This window comes from Lepidochelys kempii, chromosome 19 (assembly GCF_965140265.1).
Source record: "Lepidochelys kempii isolate rLepKem1 chromosome 19, rLepKem1.hap2, whole genome shotgun sequence".
Classification (NCBI taxonomy): Eukaryota; Metazoa; Chordata; order Testudines; family Cheloniidae; genus Lepidochelys; species Lepidochelys kempii.
The window spans coordinates 18,022,459-18,049,099 of NC_133274.1; the positions used below are offsets into that span (position 1 = coordinate 18,022,459).

Here is a 26,641-nt window from a genome sequence, read left to right on the forward strand (position 1 = left end):
CGAGCAACGCAGCCGCTCTAGGAGGGGCATTTCTCCGGGCCCAGGCTGCTCTGAGGCAGGAAGGGCCACAGCACTCTTGTTCTCTCTGAAACCAGAGAGGGGGGCAGCCTCTGCCGTCGAGTCACCCCAGAACCCTGCAGTAAAAGTCAGCGTGTCTGCTGCTGTGTCTTGCTGGGTCCACTGAGCTCCTAGTAATGTGGAGAGGCAGCCAGAGTTGCTTTGGGCAAAAAGGAGCAAGGGTCGAGAGCCTAGAAAGACCAACTAAGGTTTCTGTGGGGTTCCGTTCTTGAGTCAGAACTAAAGCTGACCCCGGAAAGGGGAGTCTGTTACTAGCTCTGCCCAGCACAAGGTATGGGCTGGGCCCACTCCCCCTCAGCACAGCTGGACCGATATCCAAGGAAGCCTAAGGGACCTAGGCTGGAAATTCAATGGGAGATGGGTGCTGAACTCCCTTAGGCTCCTTTTAGAGTCTCAACTGTTATCCGGACGCTCCACACGCCATTGTGCAAACCCGCCCACAGCTTGGCATACTTGGAGCACTAGGACAGGGGCCGTGGAGGAGATGCTAGGAGGATGGAGGATGAGCCCAAGGGAAGTGAGTAATCAGCATTGTGGGCTTGTACCTCTTCTAAATATGCCTTGTGCTGGTGGGCAGCAGACTAGTGGCTATGCTGGACTGGCTTGGTTCACCCTGTTTGTGAGTGTATGACAGCAGGCAGGTCCTGTGCTGGCAGGAGGGCAGGGCTGTGGGCGGGCGGCTCTTGCGGGGTAATGGTGGACGTATGACAGAAGGCAGGCCCTGTGCTGGCAGGAGGGCAGGGCTGTGGGCAGGCGGCTCTTGCGGGGTAATGGTGGACGTATGACAGAAGGCAGGCCCTGTGCTGGCAGGAGGGCAGGACTGTGGGAGGGCAGCTCTCGCGGGGTAATGGTGGACGTATGACAGAAGGCAAGCCCTGTGCTGGCAGGAGGGCAGGACTGTGGGAGGGCAGCTCTCGTGGAGTAATGGTGGCCGTATGACAGCAGGCAGGCCCTGTCCTGGCAGGAGGGCAGGGCTGTGGGTGGGCGGCTCTTGCGGGGTAATGGTGAGCCTATGACAGGGCAGGTTCTGTGCTGACAGGAGGGCAGGGCTGTGGGCGGGTGGTTCTCGCAGGGTAATGGTGAGCGTATGACAGCAGGCAGACTCCATGCTGGCAGGAGGGAAAGGCTGTTGCAAAGCAGCGATGCATACGCTGGGCAAGCAGCTCTCGCAGGGTAACCTTGAGCCTTCTCTCTCTCTGCAGTCTGCATTTACTTGAACAAGACCAGCAGCACCGGGCCTCACCTGGATAAGAAGAAAGTTCAGCAGCTGCCTGACCATTTTGGACCAGCCCGTGCCTCTGTGGTGCTGCAGCAGGCAGTACAGGCCTGTATTGACTGTGCTTACCATCAGAAAACTGTCTTTTCCTTCCTGAAGCAAGGCCATGGGGGAGAGGTCATTTCAGGTAAGAACCAAGCTTTCTCCCCACTGCCCTGCTTTCTAAGAGGTCTTTGGTGGAACCCTCTCCCTGGAGCGTAGCACCATCCTGTTGTCAGCTGTGGCCATCCCCAGCTGGGGAAGTCTCCATGGGAGTCTGGAAGGCTCTGAGCTCTGTACAGGGATGATGTATAAAGCCTAAACAGGCGAGGATGACTTCTCCAGCCATAGGTGGGGTGTATAACTTGTTTGTGCATGTAGGAATAAAACTCCCATGTGCCTTCCAGCCAAGAATCACAGTGCCATTCTCAACCACTAATCAATGCAGTCCCACAGCACCCCATGAGCTAGGGAAGTGTTGCTTTCTTTCCCCGTTTTACAGATGAGAAAACTGAGGCACAGAGAGGTGACATGACCTATCCAAGGCAACACAGCTTGTTGGTGGCAGATCTGAGAACAGAATTCAGCCTCCTTGGTTCCCAGTCCTGTGCATTAGCCTCAAGCCCATCCTCCCCTGTTTCATCAGTGTTCTTTGTGCTACATTATGTTTGTTTTTTTCAATGATACCAGCTGCTCCCTAAACCTGTAAGGGAAAGGGGAACGTTCAGCAGCTTCAAGTTGATCCATGGTGGCTCATGTTAGTTGTTTCCTGCCTCATTAGCCATCAGTGTTGGGTGCCTGAAAATGTACCCATGAGCACCAGGGAATTGTGCTCTGAGTCCTCCCGGAGGTGCCACAGAGAGTCCCACAGGTCTGGTACAATGGGCTGGAAAGTGTGAACCCTTCTCTTCTGGACTTTGCCTCCATCAGGTCTATCAGAATGCTGCTGCTAGACTCATCTTCTTGGCTCATCGCTCTGTCTATGGATTTGGGTACACAGGGCTTTATTGCAGACTGACTGCTGGTTTTTCTAATTAAAATGGGCTGTGTCCACACAACATAGTTCTTCCAAATCAACTGTGCGAATTGGATAATCCACTTTGAAGTGGTTTAGGCTCATTTCAGAATGAGTTAATGTGGAGAAATGTTCATATGGACACGTCTGTATTTTGGATCAACTTTTGAGTCCTACCACTGATATCCCACACTGCATCGCTTCACGCCAGGACTGACTTGTCTGTGTGTGTACACTGTCTGCTGTGCTGGGCTCGTGGCAACTGGATGTCCCCATGTTTAAATGGTGGGGCACAGATTCCACACTCCTGGAGTGTTACAGCAAACACCTGGAGATGAGCAGCACAGGGGTTTCCTTGCAATCTGGGGAGAGGAGCCAGTGCAGTCATGCCTAAACAGCAGCCACCCTGAGGAGAAAATATACATGTGTACAGCTAAGCAAATGGCCGAGAGGATCCATCCTGGGACATGGCTCAGTCCTGCAACACAGGGAAGGTGTGTCACTGGCAGGATGACCAAGAGGGGCTGTCCTGAGATGTGGCTCACTCTTGCAACAGAGGGAAGCAGTGCTGCCGGCAGAATTATAAGAACAACCAAGGACAGACATGGCCTGACAGTGCTGCAATTACCTACCTCTGCTTTAAGGAGCTGGATTGGATTTTCCCAGGTACATTGAGGATAGTGCCAAAGGCACCAAGGAAAACCCCAGTCCCGACCAGGACACGGAGGAGGAGGAGGTGGTGGTGTCCCCAGAAAGCCAGGATCTCTTCTCCAGGCTAGAGCCTGACCAGACCCCCAAGGAACAGATAGTCCTGGGCAGAGGGCCTCGGCCAGTAAGTATGATGTGCTGTATTACAATTAAACTGTGTTGATGGGGTTAAAACTTTGTTCTGGGAGCCCATTAGTTGCCACCATTTTGGGTAGATGTGAACTCTGCTTCTGTCCCCCTCCTCTCATGCTCAAAATGGTGTCCATGTCTCAGAATTAGAGTTCTGCAGGGTTTACTTCCCTGATATTTTCATTTCCCACACCAGGAAATTTTTCATCTGTCACACCAGGCCCCCACTCTGCAGCCCTGGTTCTGTCTTCCTTGTGGGCCCTTCTCCCAGTCGTCCACTGTGGACTGCCCCCAGTCCTCCTGCCACAGTCAAGCTAATGGTACCATGGTGGTTGTAATGTAGACATGCTTAGTGAAACATCACTTACAGGAAAGTAATACGATATAAAAGACTTTGCTTCACTGTTTAATGCCCTGAGATTCCAGCTCTGTTAGCATTTCATGAGGTATATTGCCTGAGTTAAATGCAGAGAATTAAACTCCCATCGTCTTTCTGAACCAGTCCCTTCTTTGCTCTTGGTGATCTGTATTAAGGTTACATCCTCCGACGTTAGGTGCACATGCAGTTACTAACATGGCCTCTGCAACTCCCCAGCCCAGGCAAACCTTCAAATCCTTCCACCTACCCCCACCACCCCACCCATGCAAAGCACTGGCTGAGCCCCCCTGCCTACTGCAGCCCCCCACCGCACCAACTGCCTAGGATTAGAACAGGAGTCATGTGCAAAGAGGGAGTAAGGTGAAGCTCTCCCCCCAGGTTGAGAAGGGACCATTGAAATGGCATTCTGAAACTGAGGAAAAAGCAACATTTTATCATTCCAATTCTGGTCCCTATGGCAATTATAATAACTACTTCTGTTTCTTGCTTCCCAGCTTCAGCCCCCGTGAACAGGACTGTTAGCAACTTCCAAATGGCTGACTAATCTCTGGGCCAGGGAAAAGAAGGCTAAAGACCATGTTTGAGGACCTCAGGACAGCATTGTCGAAGAGGGATAAGAAGCCAAAGGAGTGGAGGAAGTTCTTGCAGGGGGAGGACAGAGAACATGGAGAGAATGAGAGACAGAGGCAGCTCCTGGAATTCACGCAAGAACAGACTGTCTTGACAGAGAACATGATGGCGCCATATTCTGCCACAGCCCCACCACCTCAACTCCAACCCATTCCAGCCCTGCAATCCATGAGCAGCTGGGAGCAGCAGTACCCTTCCAAAACTCCGGCCACAGGCATTTCCCGACCCCACCCACCAGACTGAAAACAGCGAGCATTGGGAACCCTCCTTCGACCCCATAATGACAAACAATGCTTTCTTCCTGTGTCACTCCACGCGCCAAGGAAAGACACTAGGCAGAAATCCTGCCCTTACATATGCCTGTGACTTGTGCAGCACTAACATGTGCATTCAGTACTTTTATCATATGCTGCACTTCTGCAGTGTCCCGTTGAGTAAAGCTTGCACTGTGTGCACTGTTCTATGTTGTGGTTCCTGTTACGATGAATACACAGTTCTGATCAATAAATGTTGTTGTTTACACTAGTTGATGTTCAGTAAGTGATTTTTGACAAAAGTTCAATAAACTTTCATAACATACCACCTCTCCCATGCACATAATAAAATGCCCTTTCTCAAAACCATAGCACAAAGTATTTAAAAAGCAAAATAAACTTTTTTCACTAGCCCATACAGAGCAATGAAACCCTGCCACAATGCACAATCAAATTACATTGCAACATTTCAGCTCCTAGCCTCAAAGTAGGAGCTCAAGGCATCCCCTGACCTTGTGGCCTTGACAATTTGCTGCAGTATGCATTGGCCATTCATAACATTGTGAAAGTCTCTACCTCTCCCTCCCAACCATCAGCAAGGCTCTCTCCCTGCTCTCTCAGATGTGCAAAGCACAGCAAGGCGGTGATCATGAGCAACCTCCCACCTCATCATGAGACAGCGTTGTCTCCCTTTTAGCCTTCCATGCGCATACTCCAGTGTAATTCTGCAGCTACTCAGGCCAGAGCCGAACAACTCCCTTTTCCTGTCCAAGTCTCCAGCAGAAGGCTTCATAAGCCAGGGAAGTCCAGGGTGAGCTGGGTCTCCCACACTGATGAGGAATCGCAACACCATTAATGTCCATAGCCATCCTGGAAGCAAAATTTTCACTTTTCATTAAATAAAGCTGTGTGTTTCAAAAGTCCTGGTAACATGGACTCTCCAGACCATCCCACTTATTATTGGTGAACCTGCCGTAGAGGTCAGCCAGGCGTAGGAGCAGCAGGGAGAAATACTCCTTGCTTTTGATGAACTGTGAGGCCTAGGGAGAGGGGCAAAGTATAGGCATATGGCAATGGCCCTGAACAATTCAGAAACCCTAGCCATGCCGATCCATCAACAATCTCCTGTGCAGTGCCAGGCTTTGTGACCCCGGACATCAGCACACACCTCCATGACAGCAGCCCAGATGGCTGATCTACCAACACTAAACTGGTTAGCTACTGATCAGTAGCATTGAGGGTGGTGAGCTTCCTAATAGTGATGGTCATGCCCTTCTCCACACTGAGGGCAGCTCTCATGTTGGTATGATGCCACTAAAGCTCTGGGGTTCCTCACAGATGTCTCGGGAAGGGCCTGTTCTCATCCTGAAGTTCTGCCTCCACTGTTGGTCACCTCAGCAGGATCATTATCCTTCCCTTCCCAGGATCATTATCCTCCCCCTCCCCCCCCGGCTCCCCCAAGCCAGAGTTGGCATCCCAAACCCAGAAACAGCATCCTGTGGGGTGAAGCTGCTCCAGAAAAGCATTATCCACAAGTAGCTGCTCAGTTTCATCCTTCTCCTCCTGCTCTACCAAAAATAGCTCAGCAGCATGACAGCTGCCCAGATGTGTGATCAAAAATACATGCGTGGCAGCCTGGACCGCAGTACACAGCTGTGTTCCTTCTGTGCTGGCTGACAGCAGTTTGAAAATGGCACTGACTTTCAAAAACCACATGACTCCTGGGATGTGATGAGAGGAATCATGGGAATTTGCTGCTCTGACCCCAAGACTCAGAATTCCGGTGCCTTATGGTAGATAACCCACAATGTACCATGAGAAAAATCCCAGAATGCATAGAGCCCAGCAGCGGGACAGCACCATGAAATATCCACTTAGAACACTGAGCACCTCTTCGGAAAAGAGTAAATGCCATGTGTAAGCTCTGAGTCAAAGAAAGAAGGTAAAAGCTGGCCATGTGCACACAATTACTTCAGAATAGTTATTCCACAACTGTTAGTGCACACAGAGCTAATCCACCAAACCCCACCATGCAGACAAGCCCAAGGTCATTTCCTTCTGACATCCTACCCCTGGCTTCTCTGCTACCCCTCACACACAGAAAAGCTTCCTGTAAAAATTCACAAAGCTGCTACGTTGCCCTCCTTGAGATCCTTGGATGGACCCCGAGCCAAGGGTCAGAGGGTGCACAGAGAGCACCAGTTAGACCTAAGGCCTCCCTTTTCTCTGTCTTGCTCCGTGCTTGGGTGGATAATGTGACACCACCCAACAGGTGTCTTACAAGAGAGCGTTCCCCATGGCAGCTCCCCCGGCTGCAGCTGTGGGGAGTAGTGTTAGTGAGCCAAAGCCCAGGTTTCACCCTCTAGCTGTGAGGTTGCACTCCAGACTCTCCAGAGATTGCCAGAGTCCTCCAGGAGTGGGTGAGGGGTGGAGCTTTTGTTGTTTCTCATGCAAAAAAAAAAAACCCCAGAAATAGCCCCAACGGCCTTCTCCGACCCACTTTTTTTTTTTTTTTTTTTGAGATACTTTGAGGTCGTATTTGTCCACCACCCAGGAGCAGAGCACGGACCCTGTCCTTGCATGCCCTGCAGTTCACCTTTAAAGATAAGCTTTTCAGGCACAACAGATTCGCACCTGCTGCTTGGTGCAGCAGGCTGGTTCTGGCCTGTCCCAGAGGGCAGAGTTCCCCGGCATTAAGCCAGGGGAAAGCAGTGGCTTTTGTTTGCTTTAGCTAGCCAGGGGAGGAGGAGGTACAGGAGCTGGCTGTGCAGGCTGGGAGTTTATGTGTTCAGCTCTGCTTGTTTCTGTCTCCAGCGGTGTTTGATCGGGAACAGCACACTCTGAACCTGCCGGCAGTAAACAGCATCACCTACGTCCTCCGCTTCTTGGAGAAACTCTGCCACAACCTGCGCAGCGACAACCTCTTTGGGAACCAGCCTTTTACTCTGAACCATATGCAGCACTCCCACGAGTACAGCCACGACAGGTACCTACCAGGTAGGAGCTGGGGCTGGGGGTGGCTTTCTGGTGTCCCTCGAAGCACCACATCCTAACCAGACTTTACCCTTCAGCTAAGAGATGGCAGTGGTACGGATGGCAGTGGTACCCACTGTTCGTGGGTTCACTGCACGACATCTAATGTCACTCTCACCCTCAGGATCCCCGCTGCTGCACTTTCTGCCTGTACTACCTGATTTCCATTTGTGCCAACAGATCTCCACTCATCTGTCTCACCCTCTCTGCATCGTCGTTCACTGCCTTTCCTTCGTGGCTAGTCTGAGAAATGTAACCTGATCTAGGTTACCGATCCATTTAGGAATTAGGCTAATGAGAGACTTTGTGTAGAGAACAGAAAGGTGATCCCAGGCATTAGGTAAATGGAAAGTTTAAATAAGTCGTACCTAAGTCATATCTGTCATGGCTGTGACTCTTGTCCCACCAGAAAGAACACCTGGTGCTTGGTGCCAGCAGGAAAGCTCTGTTTATACCTACGGACTGGGAGCCACACTGCTGGCGTATTGTGCATGGCTGGACTTTGCTTGTCTCGGCATAGCTGGTGCTCTCACTGTCTGAAGCGACACATCCTGGGCATGTTGGCTCATGCCACTGTGCAACAGAGACTAGGTTGCAGTATAGCTTTGCAATTAAAGTGCTACGAGGTAGACTCACAAGAGGACAAATAATGTCCCAGCAAGGACTAAATGGTGACACCCCACAATGCAGGAGGGACGGACTGCCATGTGGGAGCCCATGGCAGGCTGCTGGAGTCCTCTAGAGGGGATGGGAGAGGAAATCCCTCTCAAGCTCTTTATCTCAAACTCGATAAAGGTTCCAGGGCTAATGGGTCATCCTGTCCCTTTGCTCCACCGCTCCAAAATTGGTGAGTAACAAGCTCAGCAAAAGTGAAGGCAGCCCAGGATTCACACTGGAAACCACCTACTGTTGGCTATTGGCTGGGAACTAGGAATCTCCAGTGTGCAGAGGAAGCTCCTAGGGGGAGTGGCTTTGGGAGGGAGGAAGAGCTGCTATTCCCTGGGAGATGGGGTCAGCATGACTCCTAGAGGAACAAGCTCTGATCTGGTGAAAATTTCCATGCAGTAACCCGTCCTGCACTTTTGCTGTGCCCTGCTTCCCCTCCCACCACCGCTTCCCAGGAAGGTGGGGCATGTTGAGAGCAGAGGCCCTATCAGCCTGCCCCTCAGAGTGACTCCATGCGGGGAAGGGTGGCTAGCAGCAGTGTGAAAAGGGTTTCTGGCTGCTAGGAGGCTGATGGCATCATCTGGTGGTGCTCTCAGGGGCTGGATCATTAGGCTGGTGGGAAGGTTTTCCTTAGTGGAGGTGTGGGGAGGGCTGTGGAGGGGGAAGGGATCAGCAACAGGGAGTGAGGGCAGGTCCTAGAGAGGTTTTTTGGGGAAAAACAAATAGGTGCAGCAGCCTCTTTGTGCTGAGCCCCTTGGGGAGGGTTCAGATGGTTACACCAGGCTGCCGCACAAGGCAGCGGAGGAGATCGCTTCTCTAGCTCCAAAATCCTGGGAGGGGCATCCTCACGGGGACTGGTGTTGGGTCCGGTCATGTTAACATAGGCATTGCATTTCTGAGTGAGGATGGCAGATACCATGTTACTGAAATTCTCAGATTACTCCACATTGGGAAGAGTTTTGGAGACCAGTGAAAACAGAGAAGACAAAGAATTGAGTGAGGTTAGGCCCAGCAGATAATGATGAGATTCAGCCTAGAAAAAGGTTTCAGAGTAGCAGCCGTGTTAGTCTGTATTCGCAAAAAGAACAGGATGACTTGTGGCACCTTAGAGACTAACCCATTTATTTGAGCATAAGCTTTCGTGAGCTACAGCTCACTTCATCGGATGCATTCAGTGGAAAATACCTAGAAAATTGCCTAGAAAAAAGCAAACTAAATACATCCTGGGGGAAATACAACCCAAATCACAAGTGACAGCAGGCTGGAAACATTTGGGAAGCAGCAGCTTTTCAGGAAACCAAGAGGTCATTGTGGGCAGTAAAGTGGATCTGAGCTCGCCATGTGAAATGTTGCAAAGAATCAGATAGATACAAATCTGAAGGCATCTCATCACAGATCATCCTGCTAGATGGCCCTGCGGAGACTGTTCCTGGCAGGTTGTGTACAGTACAAGGTCCTTAGTATTCGAAAATTGGAGCCATGCTGGAGGGAAGGGCATTTGGAGAAGGGCAACAGTGCTGACGAGGGAGCTGGAGGGATGGGTTTGAAGAACTCTGGGTATAACTGGGCCAAATAATGACTAAGGGATAGAGAATTTACTAATTGTCTAAAGCCTGCATATATGTAAAGGCTGCACAGACTGTGGAGGGAAGGAATGGTTTGGGGTGAATTGAGATATATAACTAGGAGAAACGGGATGAAATTAATTAAAGGAGGTGGAATGGCAACAGCACCCAATAGCTGTGTGCCATCACCTATAGCTGATTTTCAGAACGTTGCAAAATGAAAATTAAATTTGAAGCCAACAAGATCCAGATGGTTCCCAGAGGTTTGCCAAGCCGATGTGAGGTTCTACATGGGTCATAGATGATCCAGGCAGGACTGAATTTCCCAGGAAGTCTCCATTCCTAAGTAGGGCTTGTTCTCTTTTATAGACAGAAGCAGTTCATTAGACGGCACTCTGCAGGGACCAGGCCGAGGTACAAAGCGATACTCCCAAGATTCCCCTCCATACAGCGCTCCTCTCTCCCCCAAGTTACCAAAGAATGACCGTCACCCTTTGGAAGGTGAGCACAGCATCGCTTCCCAAACCTGGCTGTTATAGTTACTCTTAACCAGTGTAGAATGATTGGATTTACAATGCCAAATCAGCCATGGGTCCAGCAAGTCTGTTTTTCAGACTCCAGCAGGGGCCAGTGCCTAAGGCTTCATAGGAAGGTGAAGAAAATATAGCACCCCAAGCCAGAACAATGAAGCAACCCTTTATGACCCCTGCTTTGATCATCTTGTGCCATAAAGCATGAGATTTGACGATCCTTATTTTAGTCTCTTATTATTATTATATGTTGTTAGTGGTCATAAAATTATCCAGGCATTTTTAATCAATCCAGCCACAGTATTGTACTCCATGACCACCTGCTGTAGTGAGTGCTAGAGGGAACCTGCTACCCTTTTCCAGCCATTTTACCCCCAACATCCCATCTGGTCCCTCAGTCAGCACCAATTAGTGCATGAGAGCTCTACCAGGATTTACCTCAATGAGCAGCATCCACAAAACCAGCTAAGTAAACCCACCTGCCCAAACCTCTTGGCTCTCGGAGAGTTTCCTTTCAACTTCTAAACTGTCAGTCACATGAATGCTTGGGAGGATGCGCTGGGCCACATACCAAACATAGCTGGGTGAATGCCCTCTTTGGCACTTGGTCCATACATTCATACAATATCAGGGCTGGAAGGAACCTCAGGAAGTCACCTAGTCCAACCCCCTGCTCAGAGCAGAACCACTCCCCAATTTTTGCCCCAGATGCCCTAAATAGCCCCCTCAAGGATTGAACTCACAACCCTGGGTTTAGCAGGCCAATGCTCAAACCACTGAGCTATCCCTCCCTCCATCAGCCTGTGTGTGCATGTGAGATATTTCCAGAGGGCTGATGTAGCTGGAAGCTTTCTCTGCTTAAGGATTTGAGCTGAAAGATCCAGGACCGTAGAGCTTTCTCAGTCAGTCTTCGTGTAATGGAGCAAATATGTGTTAAGCATCCTGTAGCCTTTAGACTAACAGATGTGCAGTGCTAACGGCCTTGATGTAAGGATGCAGACTATATTAGCCAGGAATGAGTGTGAGCATCAGATGCTCTGTTTAAATCCCTGTGTTCTGTAAACATTTGGAATAAAATCCATGTCTTGGATCAGAGTGAGAGTCTGTGCAGGCCGTTTTCAGAGGCAAATGGGACTTTTCTTGCACAGTTCACTGGTCTGTAAAATTCCTTCCGGCCAACAGGTTTCCCAGGGAATAGAAATGAAAGTCACTTTCCTTTCACTCACTTAACCTTAGACCAGCTCCAGGCTATTACTGCAGCCAAAGCCTCAGCACTCAGGCTGACGTGCAGTGTGGTGTCCGGAAACGCCCCGGTGACGGGAACGATTAGTATGGAAGGCATCAGGGTGTTCAGTCAGTCGAGTAACAGCCTAGAAATAACTAGCAGCTAATCTGTCCTTCCAGAAGTGGGTTCTCCAGCTACAAGAGAGGAAAGCCCTTGTCTGCGCTGCAAAGAGAACGCTTGCGAGGGTTTCCAGTACTGAATGCAGTTTGGCCGTAACCTCAGTTGCTTAAGTGGTGCTGAATGCAGTTTGATTTAGGGCTACGCATGCAGCTGAACTGTCATCAGCCCTAGCTCGGCTTGTAGTGTCCACAAGGCTTCAGACAAGCCTGCAGTGTCACTGTTCAAATGGCTCCTCTTTGTTCATTGTACAGGAAATTTGTTTTTCCAGCTTTCTTCTTTAAAAAATGGTTCATTTAATTCACCCAGAGGGAAAACGTCGTTCATAATAGGTTTACAATTAAAAGACATTTGCATTTGTCATGTATGGTGCAAAATGCAGCACAGTCCAGGTGTTCCACTTTACCTTCATGGTGATCAGGTTTGTCATGCGTTGGCAGGTTTGAAAGCTGGGAATGGTGACTGAATGCTGTGCCCACAGTGTCACTTCAGCACCTCCTGCCTGTCAGGGTGGAGGCTTTGGTATGCTTGGAGAATTTGCGATCCAAATATTTTCTTCTTCAAAGAGCAGCTTGAATTCTGTGCTGGGACAAATGCATTTGATTCCCCTCTGCCAGCCTCCATTTCTAGACGAGACATAACAAGGCCCAGTAGCTGGCACTGCTGAGGCAGAGACCTGGCTGGTGGCTACAGGCTGGTCTCTTGTACAGTCTCCTCAGGCTGTGTGGTTGACATGCCCCATGTTTCATGGCTAGCCAGGGTTGTCCCATCATCTCATCTGCTCTGAGGTTCCGAGGCCTGGGTGCGTTGCGGGGGTCGCTGCTGCTGCTTTCACCCCACACTCCTATGCCTCACCGCACTGCACAGCATTTCCTCTAGCATCAGTACTGATCTCTGGTGCATTCCAGGTCTTGAGCCCCCCAGCAACCGCAGCTCTTGGGACTGCATGGGTTTCATCTCGAGCCAGGAAAGGCCCAAATGAGGATACAGCTTGCTTGCCATCTTCCCTCGGTTTCTCTCCTAGTTAGGGCTGGTTTCTTTCAAGTAGTTAAATTAGTGCAGCAAAATTCTCTCTCCAAAATCCCAGTAAGGAAATACATTTTCCCTGAGAGGTTCTGTTCCTCCCTACCTGTATGGCTGGAGGATTCAGCAAAACAGCCAGGTTTAAGAGATGCATGTCTTGAGCACTACACTTTCCAGTCTCATGCCTTAGAAGCTTGGGGGAAGGGAATTTGCCTGATTCCTGCTCCCTCTGTCTTCAGTTGTCCCCTGGACCCATAGGGACTGGGAATCTCAGCTCCAGTCGGTATATGGAAGAGACTGTGAGATTTTCCAGGGGTGGACTCAAAGAAAGAACAAGTTCTTCTTCGAGTGGTAGCACATATAGATTCCAATTAGGTGTGTGTACGCTGCGTGCACAGTCATCGGAAAGTTTTTCCCCGAGCAGCACCCGTCGGGTTGGCTGTGGAGCCCCCTGGAGTGGCACCTCCATGGCGCTCAATATATGACCCTGCCCACCCAGCGCCTCCTCAGTTCCTTCTTACCGCCAGTGACAGTCGTTGGAACTTTGCAAGCTCTCCACGTTTCCTTAGCTTCTCTTTAGGACTGTTTGTATTTGGTGGTAGGTTAGTTCTTAGTTATTGTAGTTCTAGTTAGTAGTTAGTTAGCTGTAGGGCTTGGGAGTTTACCCTCCACCCCGACTGCGTGCTCCTTGGGGGACTTACATGCTGAAGTCCCAGGGGTTCAAGTCCTGGAACAAGCCCATGCCAGCAGGCGACCCTCATGACACTTGTTTAAAGTGCCTGGGGGAAGCGCATCGGTCAGAGAAGTTCAGGATTTGTAAGGGCTTTTGCCCCCAAACCAAGAAGGAGCGGGACTTGAGACTGAAGCAGCTCCTTATGGGGGCGGCAGTGAGACCGCAATCCACATCGGTGCAGCAGGACCCAGCGTCAAGTTCCTCAGTGCACAGGGCCCTGGCAGCAGTGGTGGAGGCGGCAGCGTGGAAGGAGTCTGGTAGCTCCCCGGCACCGAAGATGACAGGACTGGCCCAGCACCAATCCCATTCACCGGTGCAGAAGCAACACCAGAAGCAAGGGAGGAGTGGTTCCCTACTTCAAGACCCACTCCCTCAGAGCCATTCAATGGGGCGTGTCCCAGGGAGGAGCCCCCGGCACCAAAACTTTTGGAGCCTGCACCATTGACTTTGGCCCCACAAGGGGGACCGTTGAGTACGGTGCAGTTGGACTCCCCAGGTCCAGTGATGGAGGATGTATAATTGTCTTTCAACCCAGACACCTTTGAGGCCACCAGGGACCTCATTGCCATGACAGCACTGAGGTCCCTGGCCCTTTGCATCAAGCCTCTGATACTGCCACAGGAGGGCAGTCCCGGGGAAAGCCGGCGATGATCCTCCTTTGGATGCAGACTGCAGGGGGGAGACACTGCTCAGAGTCCCGGCGCCAGTTGCACTCCTGGCTCCAATCCAGGTCCTGCCAGCGCTCCCGCTCTCAGCGCAGATCGCCTTCGCGCAGTAGGTCCCGATCTCGGCACCGTTCATATCGGCACCAATCCGGCTCTCTGCGTAGACCACGCTCGCGGGACTGCTCCAGATCGCGGTACGGTTCCAGTTCACAACTCCGCTCCACAGCTTCATGGCACCGCTCCGCTACCCTGCAGCACTGCTTCCTAGCCTTGCGGTACCGCTCCCTGGCTCAGCTGCACTCAGCACCGCCATGGTCACTGTGGTCCCAGTCTCCGTCTTCGGACTTGGAGACAGGTTCCAAATATTCGCAGCATCCCCGGCACAAGTCGGCGCGGGACAGACCTGACGTCGGTGCAGGGCCATGGCCTTCATAGTGGCACAGCCAGCTGAGTGGCCATTTTGGACCCCATGGGCGTACCACCAGGCCCAGGGTTCCCAAGTCCAAGGCCTCACGCTCAGTGGCGTCCGAGCCTAGAGTGCTGGAGGCAGTGGCCGGTCGCCCCTCCCCTAAGGGTGCAGAGGAGTCAGCAGTTGCACCATCTCCTCTGGAACCCACCCCAGTTCCTGAGCCAAACCCTGGAGTGGCTGGCACCCATCTAGAGGTGGGACAGGAGGTGCCCAAGGACCAAGAGGGTCCAGAGGATCCAGTTCCTCCACTAGCATCCTCATCATCCTCCCCAGATGAGGTGGTAGCAGGTACCCTATAGATAGCCGTACCCACCAGGAACTCTTGCACAGGGTGGCACGAAATATGAACCTGCAGGCTGAGAAGATGATAAAGCTGAAGGATCCTGGCACCAGAAGGGCCATTCAGGCTCTCTCTACCCCTCATCAGAACTGTCCAGGCCAATGCAAATGCCATTTGGCAGAACCTGGCCTCCATCCCTCACACCGCTAAGGGTGTGGAGAGGAAGTACTTTGTGCCCTCCAAGGGGTTTGACTACCTGTTCACACACCCACAGCCTTGCTCGTTGGTAATGTCAGCAGTAAATGAGAGGGAGAGGCAGGTTCAGCAAGCCCCAGCACCTAAATCTAAGGACACCAAGCGCCTGGATTTATTTGGACGCAAAGTTTACTCCACAGAGGCTTGCAACTCAGGATTGCCAACCAACTTCCAATCCTGAGCAAGTACAGTTTTAACTCCTGGAACTCAATGCTGAAGTTTAGGGAGCTGGTACCAGCAGAGTCCAGGGAGGAGTTGGGGCAATTGTCAAGGAAGGCAAGGTGGTGGCACGGACCTCTTTACATACCTCACTGGACACTCTGGACTCGACAACGTGCACCTTGTCCTCAGGAATGGCTCTGCGGCATAGTTCATGGCTGCAGGCCTCAGGGCTCCCGCCCAAGGTTCAGCAAACTATGCAAGACCTACCCTTCGACGGGTGGGCCTGTTTGCCGAACAGACTGACTCGAGACTGCATAGCCTCAAAGACTCCAGGCGACAATGAAGTCTTTGGGTATGGATACACCGGCAACCCAACAAAAGCCCTTTAGGCCCCAATTGCTGCAACAGCGCCCGTATCCTCCTCGGCTGAGGCAGGATTTTTACAGGTGCAGGGGTAGGAATGGCAGGCGTAAGCCTTCCCATCCTCCGTCTGGGCAGGGCCAGGGCCCGAGTAAGCCTTTGTCGGGCTCAAAACAGACATTCTTCTAGATGTGCTGCTCATACCCATTCCAGTTAGGTGTGTGTGTGTGCCACGTGCACAGTCATCAGAAAATTTTTCCCCGAGCTGCACCGTTCGGATCGGCTGTGTAGTCCCCTGGAGTGGTGCCTCCAGGGCACTCCGTGTATGACCCTGCCGACCCAGCACCTCCTCAGTTCCATCTTGCCGGTTACTCCGACAGAGGGGAAGGTGGGCAGGTTTGGAATGGGTATGAGCAACACATCTCGAAGAACAACAGTTACGAGAAGGTGAGTAACCATTTCTTCTTCTTCGAGTGATCGCTCATATTGATTCCAATTAGGTGACTCCCAAGCCTTGCCTAGGCAGTGGGGTTGGAGTGATGGAATCGCTGACTGGAGCACTGCTCTGCCGAAAGTTGCATCATCTCTGGCATGCTGGACAATGGCGTAATGAGAGGTGAACGTGTGCACCGAGGACCAAGTTTCTGTCCTGCAGATTTCTTGGATCAGGACCTAGGCGAGGAACGCTGCCGATGAGGCCTGTGCCCAAGGGGAATGTGTTGTAATTGCCGGGGCTGGTGTCTTGGCCAGCTCATAACACATGCAGATGCAGGACTTGATCCAGGAAAATATTCTTTGAGATGAGACCGGTAGGCCTTTCTTGCGGTCAGCCACCGCTATGAACAACTGGTTCGATTTCCTGAACGGCTTGGCGCGTTCGATATAAAAAGAAGGCTAAGACTCACTGAACATCCAAGAAGTGCAGCCTCTGCTCACGGCTACTGGCATGAGGCTTTGGATAAAAGACAGGACAGAATATGTCTTGGCTGGTATGGAAATGGGAGAAAACCTTAGGCAGGAAGGCAAGGTGAGTCTGAGCTGCACCTTGTCTTTGTGGAAAACTGTATAAGGTGGATCAGAGATAAAGGCCTTTAACTCAGACACCCTTCTTGCCGATGTAGGAAGGCTAGGAAGGCAATTAGGAAGGCTACCTTGAGCAAGTCACCAGCTGTTTGAATGGGGGTCCCGTTAACTTGGAGAGGACCAAATTAAGGTTCCCACGCAGGAACAGGCTGTCTAATCTGGGGATGTAGCCATTCCAGACGCTTGAGGAACTGTCCCGCCATGGGGTTGGTGAAGACAGAGCACCCAGCGATTCCGGGGTGGAAAGCTGAGTTAGCTATTAGGTGTACTTTTATGGACGACGCTTCCAGGCTTTGCTGTTTCAGCTGCAGAAGGTACTCCAGAATAAGAGGTAACGACTCCTGAAGTGGGTGCATATGATGCTGGTCACACCAGCAACTGAACCTCTTCCACTTCGACAGATACGTGGCTCTTGTGGAGGGCTTTCTGCTGCTGAGTAGGACCTCCCTCACCTGCTCTGAGCACAGAAGCTCAATGGGGTTCAGCCAGGAAGCTTCCAGGCCATAAGGTGGAGGGACCGTAGGTCTGGGTGATGAAGCCAACCATGATCCTGAGTGATCAGGGTGGGAAGGAGCGACAATGTGACCGGGGCGTCGACCAGTAGATCCAGAAGCGTGGTGTACCAGTGTTGTCAAGGCCACGCTGGTGCCACCAGATTTATTTCCACCCCATCTCTGCAGACCTTGAGCAGGACCTTGTGCATGAGAGGGATCGGGCGAAAGGCGTAGAGGATATGGCCTCCCCAGGGTAGCAGGAATGTGTCCACGATTGAGCCTTGGCTGCTTTTCTGGAAGGAGCAAAACGCTGGGCGCTTCCTGTTGCTCCGAGCGGCGAACAGGTCGACCTGGGGAAACCCCCACCTCTGGAAAATGGTGTGAATGACGTCCGGCCAGATGGACCACTCGTGGCTGTGAAAGGACCTGCTGAGGTGGTCCGCCAGTACGTTCTGGACTCCTGGCAGAAATGATGCTTCCAGGTGAATGGAGTGGGCTATACAGAATTCTCAGGGTCTGAGGGCCTCCTGACAGAGGGGCGAGGACTGGGTTCCACCCTGCTTGTTGATATAAAACGTTGCCACAATGTTGTCAGTCATGAGTGCCAGAGATTGGCATGAGAGTCACGCAGCTCTGAGCTCCTTGATATTGATATGGAGAGAGAGCTTGTCCTGTGACCAGCGCTCCTGCATTTGGAGATCTCCCAGATGTACGCCCCAACCTAGAGCTGACGCACCCATAACCAGAGACAAGGAGAATTGAGGGCTGGTGAAGGGGACTCCCTCACAGACTGTCCGAGCATTGAGCCACCACTGGAGTGACTCTAGTGCCTTTTGTGGTACCGTGGCCACTAAATTCAGGGTGCCACACCCCCGGAGGGTATGTCGAGGCGAGCCAAGTCTGTAGAGGCCTGAGCCTCAGCCGGGCAGCCATCCTACGTACGTGCAGTCAGCCATGTGATCGAGGAGGCTGAGGCAATTCCTCGCTGTAGTAGTTGGGTACTCTCTCATGCATCGAATTATGCACGCCATGGCTTGGAATCAGGACTCCGGCAGACATGCTCTTGCCTGGATCGAGTCCAACACTGCCCTGATAAATTATATTCTGTGGGTCGGTGACAAGGTTGACTTGTTCACGTTGAGGAGGAGACCGAGTCTCTAGAACGTGGATGTGACCAGACTGACCTGCGACTCCACCTGCTCTCTGGTGTGCCCCAAATAGCCAGCTGTCAAGGTAAAGGTATACCTGCACCTGCCTCCTTCGGAGGAAGGCTGCTACCACCGACATGCACTTGGTGAACAGACATAGGGCTGTCGACAGGCCAGAGGGAAGGACCGTGAACTGATAATGTTTCTGGTCAATCATGAACCTTAAGAAGCGTCTGTGAGCGGGGCGAATCACTATGTGAAAGTATCAGAATAGCAGCCGTGTTAGTCTGTATTCTCAAAAAGAAAAGGAGGACTTGTGGCACCTTAGAGACTAACCAATTTATTTGAGCATAAGCTTCCGTGAGCTACAGCTCACTTCATTGGATGCATCAGATGAAGTGAGCTGTAGCTCATGAAAGCTTATGCTCAAATAAGTTGGTTAGTCTGTAAGGTGCCACTAGTCCTCCTTTTTATGTGAAAGTACACGTCTCTTATTTTGAGGGCGGCGAACCAGTCTCCCAGCTCCAGGGAAGGGATAATTATATTGAGGGAGACAATGCAGAACTTCAACTTGACCATGAGTACTTGCAGGTCTAGAATGGGTCTGAGACCCCCCCTTTGCCGTGGGGATTAGGAAATAGTGGGAACAAAATTCGTTGCCCATAGCTCTTCAAGAACCTCCTCCACCATTCCTACGGCGAGGAGCGCCTGCACCTCCTGGATGAGGATTTGCTCATGAAAAGGGTCCTGGAAGGGGGGTGGGGAAGGGAGAGTAGGAACAGAATTGGCAAGAATATCCCACTTCCACTGTGCGAAGAACCCAGCGGTCTAATGTTATTTGGGACCACGCATGGTAGAAGTGGGATAGACAGTTAAAAAAACACGGGGAAGGATCCAGCGTTGAGACAGGTGCTCCGTCCTCGGGTGCACCTTCAAAACAACAGTTACGAGAAGGTGAGTAATTGTTTTTTCCAGACCCTTCTTTGCAGTTCCAGTCTCAGAATATCTCAGTTTGGTGCCAAGAGGATCTGGGCAGGCTGATAAAACCAAAGGAGTTTCTGACTCTGTCTAGCACCATTCTTCTTTGGTGGCACAAGATAAGTCCTTTACTAGCCTCACATGCCCCCACCCCAAGAAGTATGAGAAGGAGATGAAAGATAGTGACAAGTATAAGTGGCAAAACATCCTCCAAAACGTGTCTCTGGTGTCCCATCTGTAGTCACAGCTGTCAGCCTGAGGCGAGCGGATTGGTTAAAGTGCTCTGGACTGCTCACAGAAGGAGGAAGATCTCCCTTTTGAAGGTCCAGTTGAGAGACCAGAGAAGGTGAAAATTCTCAGTCCACTTTGAAGTCTGGTCATTTATCAGTTGCCCTTCAAATAGAAAAGCCGTTCAGATGCCCAGGTTGCCTCAGTCTGTTCTAGCACTGAATGGGCAGAAATGGATGTGACTGAAATCTTTCTTACCGTGCCAGGCAGAAATCTGGACTCCACCATCGCAAGTATGATATTCCTGCTGCCTCCTCTGGTGCCAAACTGGGCACTGGCTCATCTGCTGTGGACTTAGTCCCCTTTACCCCTCCTCCCAGGCATTGCAGGGAGTGGCATTGCCCATGACTCGAGTGAGCTAGAGTTAACTTAGAAGAGTTAGAACATCCGGTGCCCTGAACCCATCTGCCTTCCCCACTTGCTTTGAAAGTTACAGTCCTTCTATAACTTGGAACAATAAAGTTGTTTCCTCAGCAGCTTCAGGAAAAGGGATTTCACTCCTGTTGTTTCCTCATCACAAAAGGAAGGCAAAAGCTCCACCCCATTATGGACCAGAGAGCACTCCGATTCATTCCCAGCTCAGCACAGTGGTCTTGGCTTCAGCCCCCAGCATTCCTAAAGTCATTGGATTGGTTTGTAGCTCTCAATCTTGTTTACTTGCAAATCTTTAGCCAGCTCCCAGGAAGTGTCTTTCTGCCTGCCTGGGAGAAGATTGCTCTCGATATTACTCTTTCTTCTTCGAGTGCTGTCACTGTGAGTGATCCATGTCAGGTGTCGGTGCATCCCACCGCTGTCGAGCCGTGCTGGAACTGCAGAGCCAAGGGACAACTGAGACTACAGCTGTGGAAGTGGGCAGTAAAAACCTATCTATTCCCCTCTTCCACAGCTGTAGTCTAAGCTGTCCCATGGCTCTGTAGTTCCAGCACGGCTGCAATGTGGGCTCACGTGCTGGGGATGGTAGCACAGTTTCCCACATCAGATCTGGTGGTTGTTGTGTGGGTTTTATTACTCGGTTATTTACCCTTTTCCTCTGCTCCCATCCCTGTGTCACGCTCCTGCATTGGGCTTGGTTTGGCTGTAGGCTCATGAAGCCGTTTTCTGCAGGCCAAGGGAAGAAACCCAGGTGCCCGGAGGAGCAGCTGCCCAGGTTTCGTGTCTCCCTCCTCTCAGGCCACAGCAGCGGAGTGGCAGCTCAAATGACTCAGAACTGTTGTAAGCGTCTCTTTGCTGGCCCTGGAAAAGTTGCTCTTGTGGCCGGTCTGGGAAGAGTGTCCTGCGATGGCTGCATAGCACATCTGGTACAAAAGCAACACGCCTTGGTCTATTAACCGCTTTCTTCTCTTGCAGTTAGACTTAGCAGGTCCTTCACACAGAACTGGCCTGGACTGGTTCCGCAGGGCTCTGGGCTGGCGGAGCTGACTTTGTCATGTAGCAGCTATGCCTTCGTTAACAGAATCGATCCTGACCATTCACGACTCTTGCACAAAACATGCACAGAACCATTCACAGCAAAGGAGAGTACCCCAGGGCATTAGATGCGCTTGCTTAAGCTGTAAATCATCCCTACGAACATCATATAACCATCCAGAACATACAGCCCACCTTCTCCCCCCATCTCGTTCCCCAGCCTTCCCCCATCGCCTGGGGAAAAGGGGAACCTAGTAGGTGCCCCGGAGGTCAGTAAATCCTGGTTCGAGTCGAGCTAGAGAGAAAGTGAATTCCAATAGTGTGGGCCTGCAGCGAGAGCACCCTGCTGCCCACTCCCTCCCACTGGCACCAGGGACGGGGTAGTGTGAGCGTGTCCATTGTTCACCAAGCTCAGCCGTCATGTTACTAGCTGCAGTAACGTTACATCCCTGCTAAGGCCCCAGCCGCATGGCAGGGCCTCCCACGCCTCTATCTGCAAGACCCTCTGGGAAGCCTCATTTTAAATTAGGAGAACAACAGCCTGTTGGGCACGTTATTGAGCCCAGTTCTGTGTTCTGTGTTATAGAGCCCTCCTGGCAGGTTGAAAGGGGTAGTGGCGGATGGTTAATGGCACCTCAGCGCTGGAGTCAGCCTGACAGCAGCGGGTGACATTAGAACTAACCCTGGTGGTTGATGAAGGGAACCTGGTGCTGTCTGGGGAAAGCCTGTGCCAGTGTCCGTAAAAGGCCTGTGTCAACAGCTGGAAAACCCGAGCAAAGCCAGTCAGCTGGGCCCGTCCCTTGAGGGTGCCTACATCAAGGGAATGACCCAGAAGGGCTCAACCCAGTCCTGTGGCTCTGGGTCCCAAGGCAACACTTCCTTCCACTCAGAGAGCTGTTCTTAGAGCAAGGGCTTAACCCTTGGCTGCTGGGGCCAGCAGTAAGAATAAGTAAAGCAGGCAAGGCTTTGGAGCCTCGGGTCCCATATGGGCTCTGCAAGCCACCGCCGGCTCTGTCTTCCTTTCAAGCAATAGAACCAGTGTGTGTGTGAAGACCAGGGGGGTCAATTCACTTCCTGGCCCAATTCCCCAACCCAACAGGGGGCTGAGATGGGTGCTCAGTTGGGGAGGGAGGGTTCACATTAGTGGATGATAGCAAGGGGAGGGGGAGAGCAGGAAAGAACAAAATGCCTGTAACTCAGATTGTCCCAGAGCTCCTGTTCCCACTGGTGGAATTGTGAGCCGGAGAAGGAATTCCCCTTCTGCATGGATTTGGGGAACACTTCCAAATCTTATTCAGAGCAGGCGACTTCCCACCCTTGTCTGCCAGAGGCAGACAAAGGAAGGTGCTTGTGGAAGCAGCAGGAGGATGTGAGAGTGCAGGATGGAACTGGTTCTGATGCTACAAAAGGAACGGGTAGGGCACACATCTTGTGCAGCAGGACTGAAACTTGCTAGACAAACAGCACGTTGCATCACTTAGTAAATGACCCCTTTCTGTCTGATTTCTCTGGCACACCATACAGGGAACGCTGCTGTTGCTCATGCTTGTGTGTGCTGTATAGAATTGTAACTGTACTGCATACCCCTTATTGGTTCTGACTGCAGCTTGGTGCCTTACAGGTGAAACCTTTGTTCTGGGAGATGGCCTCCCAGGTCCCCTGGAACCTCGCCTGGACCCAATGGACTCTGCCTTGAACTCTGTCAATTCATCCAGCCCCAGCAGGAACTGCAGAGACTACCGCTTGCAGGGATACAGGCATCTGCACCAGCCCTCTAGCCTCACTCAGGGCAATGCTTCTGCCTTGCGTAGGCTTAGCTCAGGGGGTAAGTCATCCCACCAAGGCTCTTTGGCAATATGGAGCTTTGCTAACTCCCGTTACATCTTTCTAATGCCAGCAAGTACCCGAGACTGGCCTCTACACTGTCAGTTAAACAGGCAGTTTGTCAAGACATATGTTCTCGAGATGGATGGTACGTTGGGTGGAGTTGTGTGTGGACAGTCAGTGAACGGTGTGGTGGCTAACTAGGGATGTGGAGGTCAGTGGCTGAATGGGTAGAAGTGATGAGCTGGGTGGCTGGCTAAGTGTGCAGCTGTTGATGAACACGTTGGGGTGTGTACGCTGAAGCAGTTCAGGCGATGAATCGATTGCTGAATGGGTGGGGATTGGAGGGGTGATAGCTGAATGGACTGGAAGCAGCTAGAGTGAGGAGAACTGACTAGCGGAGTTATGAATGAGGACATGCAGGGTGGATGTGTGGGCAGATGGGATGCATATCAGGCAGCTGATGAATGGATGAGGTGAGCCTAGTTGAGTGGGTGCTTGCCGATCACTAGTGACACATCAGTTACACTGTGATAGCTGTAAAATAACCAGTGTGTAGCACAGGTGCAGTGAAGCTGCTAAATGCAGTAAATCGGCATGTGTGCCAGACCCGTCTGTTTGTAAGGAGATGACGTGTGCCTGTGTGCACGACCTCACCGAGGTGGTGAGAGTTAAAACCAGCAGCAACACAGCACGCTTACGAGTTGGGTCCCCTTCTCCGTGGCATTGTGCACAACTGAACCCGAGAGCTGAGATACTGCGGGTCTGTGTGGATGACAGCTCCTCGTGAGATAGGCGAAGCACCTGAAGGGAGCAGAGCCACAGAGAGGCTGCAGCACCATGGAGAACTGGGTGCGGCGTGTGCAAACACAAAGAGACTCTGTTAATGGCATGTTAAGGTTGCACAATTCAGCGTTCAGGAGACAGGAAATGAGAGCTGAACATTCAGCCTGCAGTCTGCCTGGGTGTGTATGTTACAATGCAGCTTTACTTATAGGGACACGTGTTTTAATATTAAAAACAGTATTCTACAAGTTTAGCTGCATATGTGTCATTAAGATAAGCCGTGATTATATTTAACAGCGGTATCGTAATGCACATGCTCAAGAGGACAGAGCTACAGTATTGTGTTCACCCTTTAACTTGGCATTTCCTGACCCTTGAGTGCTTACCCATGGGAGCTTTAGTTGTTTTAACATTTTTTGTATTTCTTTGATTATTTTTAACAAATGAAAAGATCCCAGTTCTCTAATGGGTGCCAGTTGGCAAAGGCCAGCTTGACAAACCGTGGGCTTTGTAGGCATTGGAAGGTTCACTAGTGTCTGTAGGTGTGGCATTGCCAGACCTGGGCATGTAATTTCCCTTAGAAATGTGCGGTTCAAGGGATCCTTTACAATGCACAAACTCCTCCCCCTGCCAGCCGTGCCGCTCCCTTCTTGTCCCTCAAAACTGGAACTTTTCTCTCCGTTTAATTGAAAACACTGTCGGTTTAAATGGCAAAAATAATGTCTGCACGTTCCAAATAAACCCCTCAATGTAGTGGGAGAAACAAGGAGACTGAAGAAAATTGGAAAATCTGCTTTACTTGCCCAGGGAACCACTTTCAAACGTTTGTTATTCTGTAAAACCAAACCAAAGTTTTCCGACCTAGCAAGTGCAGTCAGTGAGCAACAGGGCCAGACCAAGGATCAAGCCTCTTCTCTTTTTGCCACAGCTCTGTTCAGCTCTTTGGAGAAGAGCTATTCCCTTCACTCACCATAGCTCGGGAACAGCACAAGGGATCTCTTTACCTTCAGGAAGAGACCAAGGAGGAGCTGAGAGCTCCCTGAGAAGGCTGGTGGTGGTTAGCTTGCAGCAGCACCACTATGTGGTAGGACAGAGGTCCCCAAACTATGCTGTGCGCTCCTCCCTCCCAGGGGGGGTGCAGAGAAACTTTCAGGGGGGCATGGCTGGGGTCGGGGGAGGAATGCCACCCAGCTCTGCTCTTGGCCCCGGCTGCCAGTGTCCCGGCTACTGGTGTCTCAGCTGCCAGCCCCGACCAAGACTCTAGCCCTGGCCCCACCCCCAGCTGTGGCCCCAGTCTTGACCCCCTTACCCTTGTCTGTGTCCCCCCCTCCCAGAGCTGCAGCCCCAGGTCGGGGGCTGGAGGTGGTGTGGACAGGGCAAGGGAGGGCACAAGGTATAAAGTTTGGGGACCACTATGGTAGGAGCTTCACAAACACCCAGAAAGATAGTCCCTGCCCCAGGACAAAGGAAGATGCTAGGTGTGGGAAGTGGGTGTAATGTAGGATTAGAGCGATCAAGCTAATGCTCTGCTTTTGTTTAACAAGCGTGATACATTTTCCATCTTCCCTCCGTCATTCAGCCACCTTGCCACCTCCTCCCACCACTTCCCAGCGGCCTCGACTTGATAAGAAATGAGTGGATAAGTAAGCAGGGGTAGAGTTTTGTGAGCCCCTGAAAGTAGTTGCACGAAGCCTGAAGCTGATCCAGTGGAAAGGGAGGCAGTCTAGGCGTTCAGGATGGAGGTCAGAATGGGCAAGGAGGGTGCCCTCACCAGCTGGGCTGGATGAAGCGGGGAGAAGTCACGATGTCAGCAAAGAAGTGCTCAGCAGTGTAACGCGCACAGAGCAGCCAAGTAGGATGGAGGTGGAGCCAGGCCAAGGGGAGGGTGTTCGAGTCCTTGGCGAGAACAGGTTTCAGAGTAACAGCCGTGTTAGTCTGTATTCGCCAAAAGAAAAGGAGGACTTGTGGCACCTTAGAGACTAACCAATTTATTTGGGCATGAGCTTTCGTGAGCTACAGCTCACTTCATCGAAGTGAGCTGTAGCTCACGAAAGCTCATGCTCAAATAGTAGTGAGCTGTAGCTCACGAAAGCTCATGCTCAAATAAATTGGTTAGTCTCTAAGGTGCCACAAGTACTCCTTTTCTTTTGGCGAGAACAGTTTCAGTAGAGGACAGAAGCCAGATTCCAGAATGGAGCTGTAGAAAGTGGCTGTGAACGCACTTAATGAGTTGGGAAGAGAAACAAAAGGAGGGAAATGGGGTAGTAGCTGGAAACGTAGCTGGGTACAAGGGACCCCTGCTGAGTGGGGACTGTTCTGGCCCCGAGGGCACAGGGGAAGAATCAGGCAAGAGAGGCAGACGGTGATATGGTCACAGGCACCTGGAAGGGGTTGGAGGAGGGGAGCCTGCAGCTCTAGGGAGAACTGGAGGGTGCTGTGTTGAGTTTGCAAAAGAAAAGGGAGAGCTCAGGCCCTGGCAGGGTGCGTTCTTAACGTGGTGTCTGGCAACGTTTCAGAAAGGGTAAGAGAAACCAGGAGAGAGGGGTAAATCTAAACCTAAACTCCCACCCACGTGCACACCAGCGCCATGCTGCCCTCAGCCTTAATCCTACCCTGTCCGCACCAACACCATGCTGCCCTCAGCGTTAATCCCACCCCGTCTGTCCCAGCGCTGTGCTGTCCTCAGCCTTAATCCCAGCGCCGTGCTTCCCTCAGCCCTAATCCCACCCTGTCCGCACCAGCGCTGGGCTTCCCTCAGCTCTAATCCCACCCCGTCTGTCCCAGCGCCATGCTGCCCTCAGCCTTAATCCCACCCTGTCCGCCCCAGCGCCGTGCTTCCCTTAACCCTAATCCCACCCTGTCCGCCCCAGCGCCGTGCTTCCCTCAGCCCTAATCCCACCCTGTCCGCCCCAGCGCCGTGCTTCCCTCAGCCCTAATCCCACCCTGTCCGCCCCAGCGCCGTGCTTCCCTCAGCCTTAATCCCACCCTGTCCGCCCCAGCGCCGTGCTTCCCTCAGCCTTAATCCCACCCTGTCCGCACCAA

The 26,641-nt window shown here is 51.8% G+C and overlaps 1 protein-coding gene across 6 annotated transcripts in view; it reads left to right on the plus strand.

Annotated features, from left to right (window-relative positions):
- SCMH1 (Scm polycomb group protein homolog 1) overlaps positions 1–26,641 on the plus strand; it is a 121,116-nt gene that overhangs the window by 85,290 nt on the left and 9,185 nt on the right. For 4 of the 6 annotated variants that reach the window (XM_073317931.1, XM_073317933.1, XM_073317937.1 and 1 more), the window contains 4 exons: positions 1,281–1,481; positions 7,263–7,445; positions 10,082–10,213; positions 22,596–22,814. In XM_073317931.1, coding sequence (XP_073174032.1) covers positions 1,281–1,481; positions 7,263–7,445; positions 10,082–10,213; positions 22,596–22,814 — 735 coding nt within the window. The remainder of the gene's footprint in view (positions 1–1,280; positions 1,482–7,262; positions 7,446–10,081; positions 10,214–22,595; positions 22,815–26,641) is intronic. The other 2 variants (XM_073317932.1, XM_073317934.1) reach the window with 2 other exon arrangements.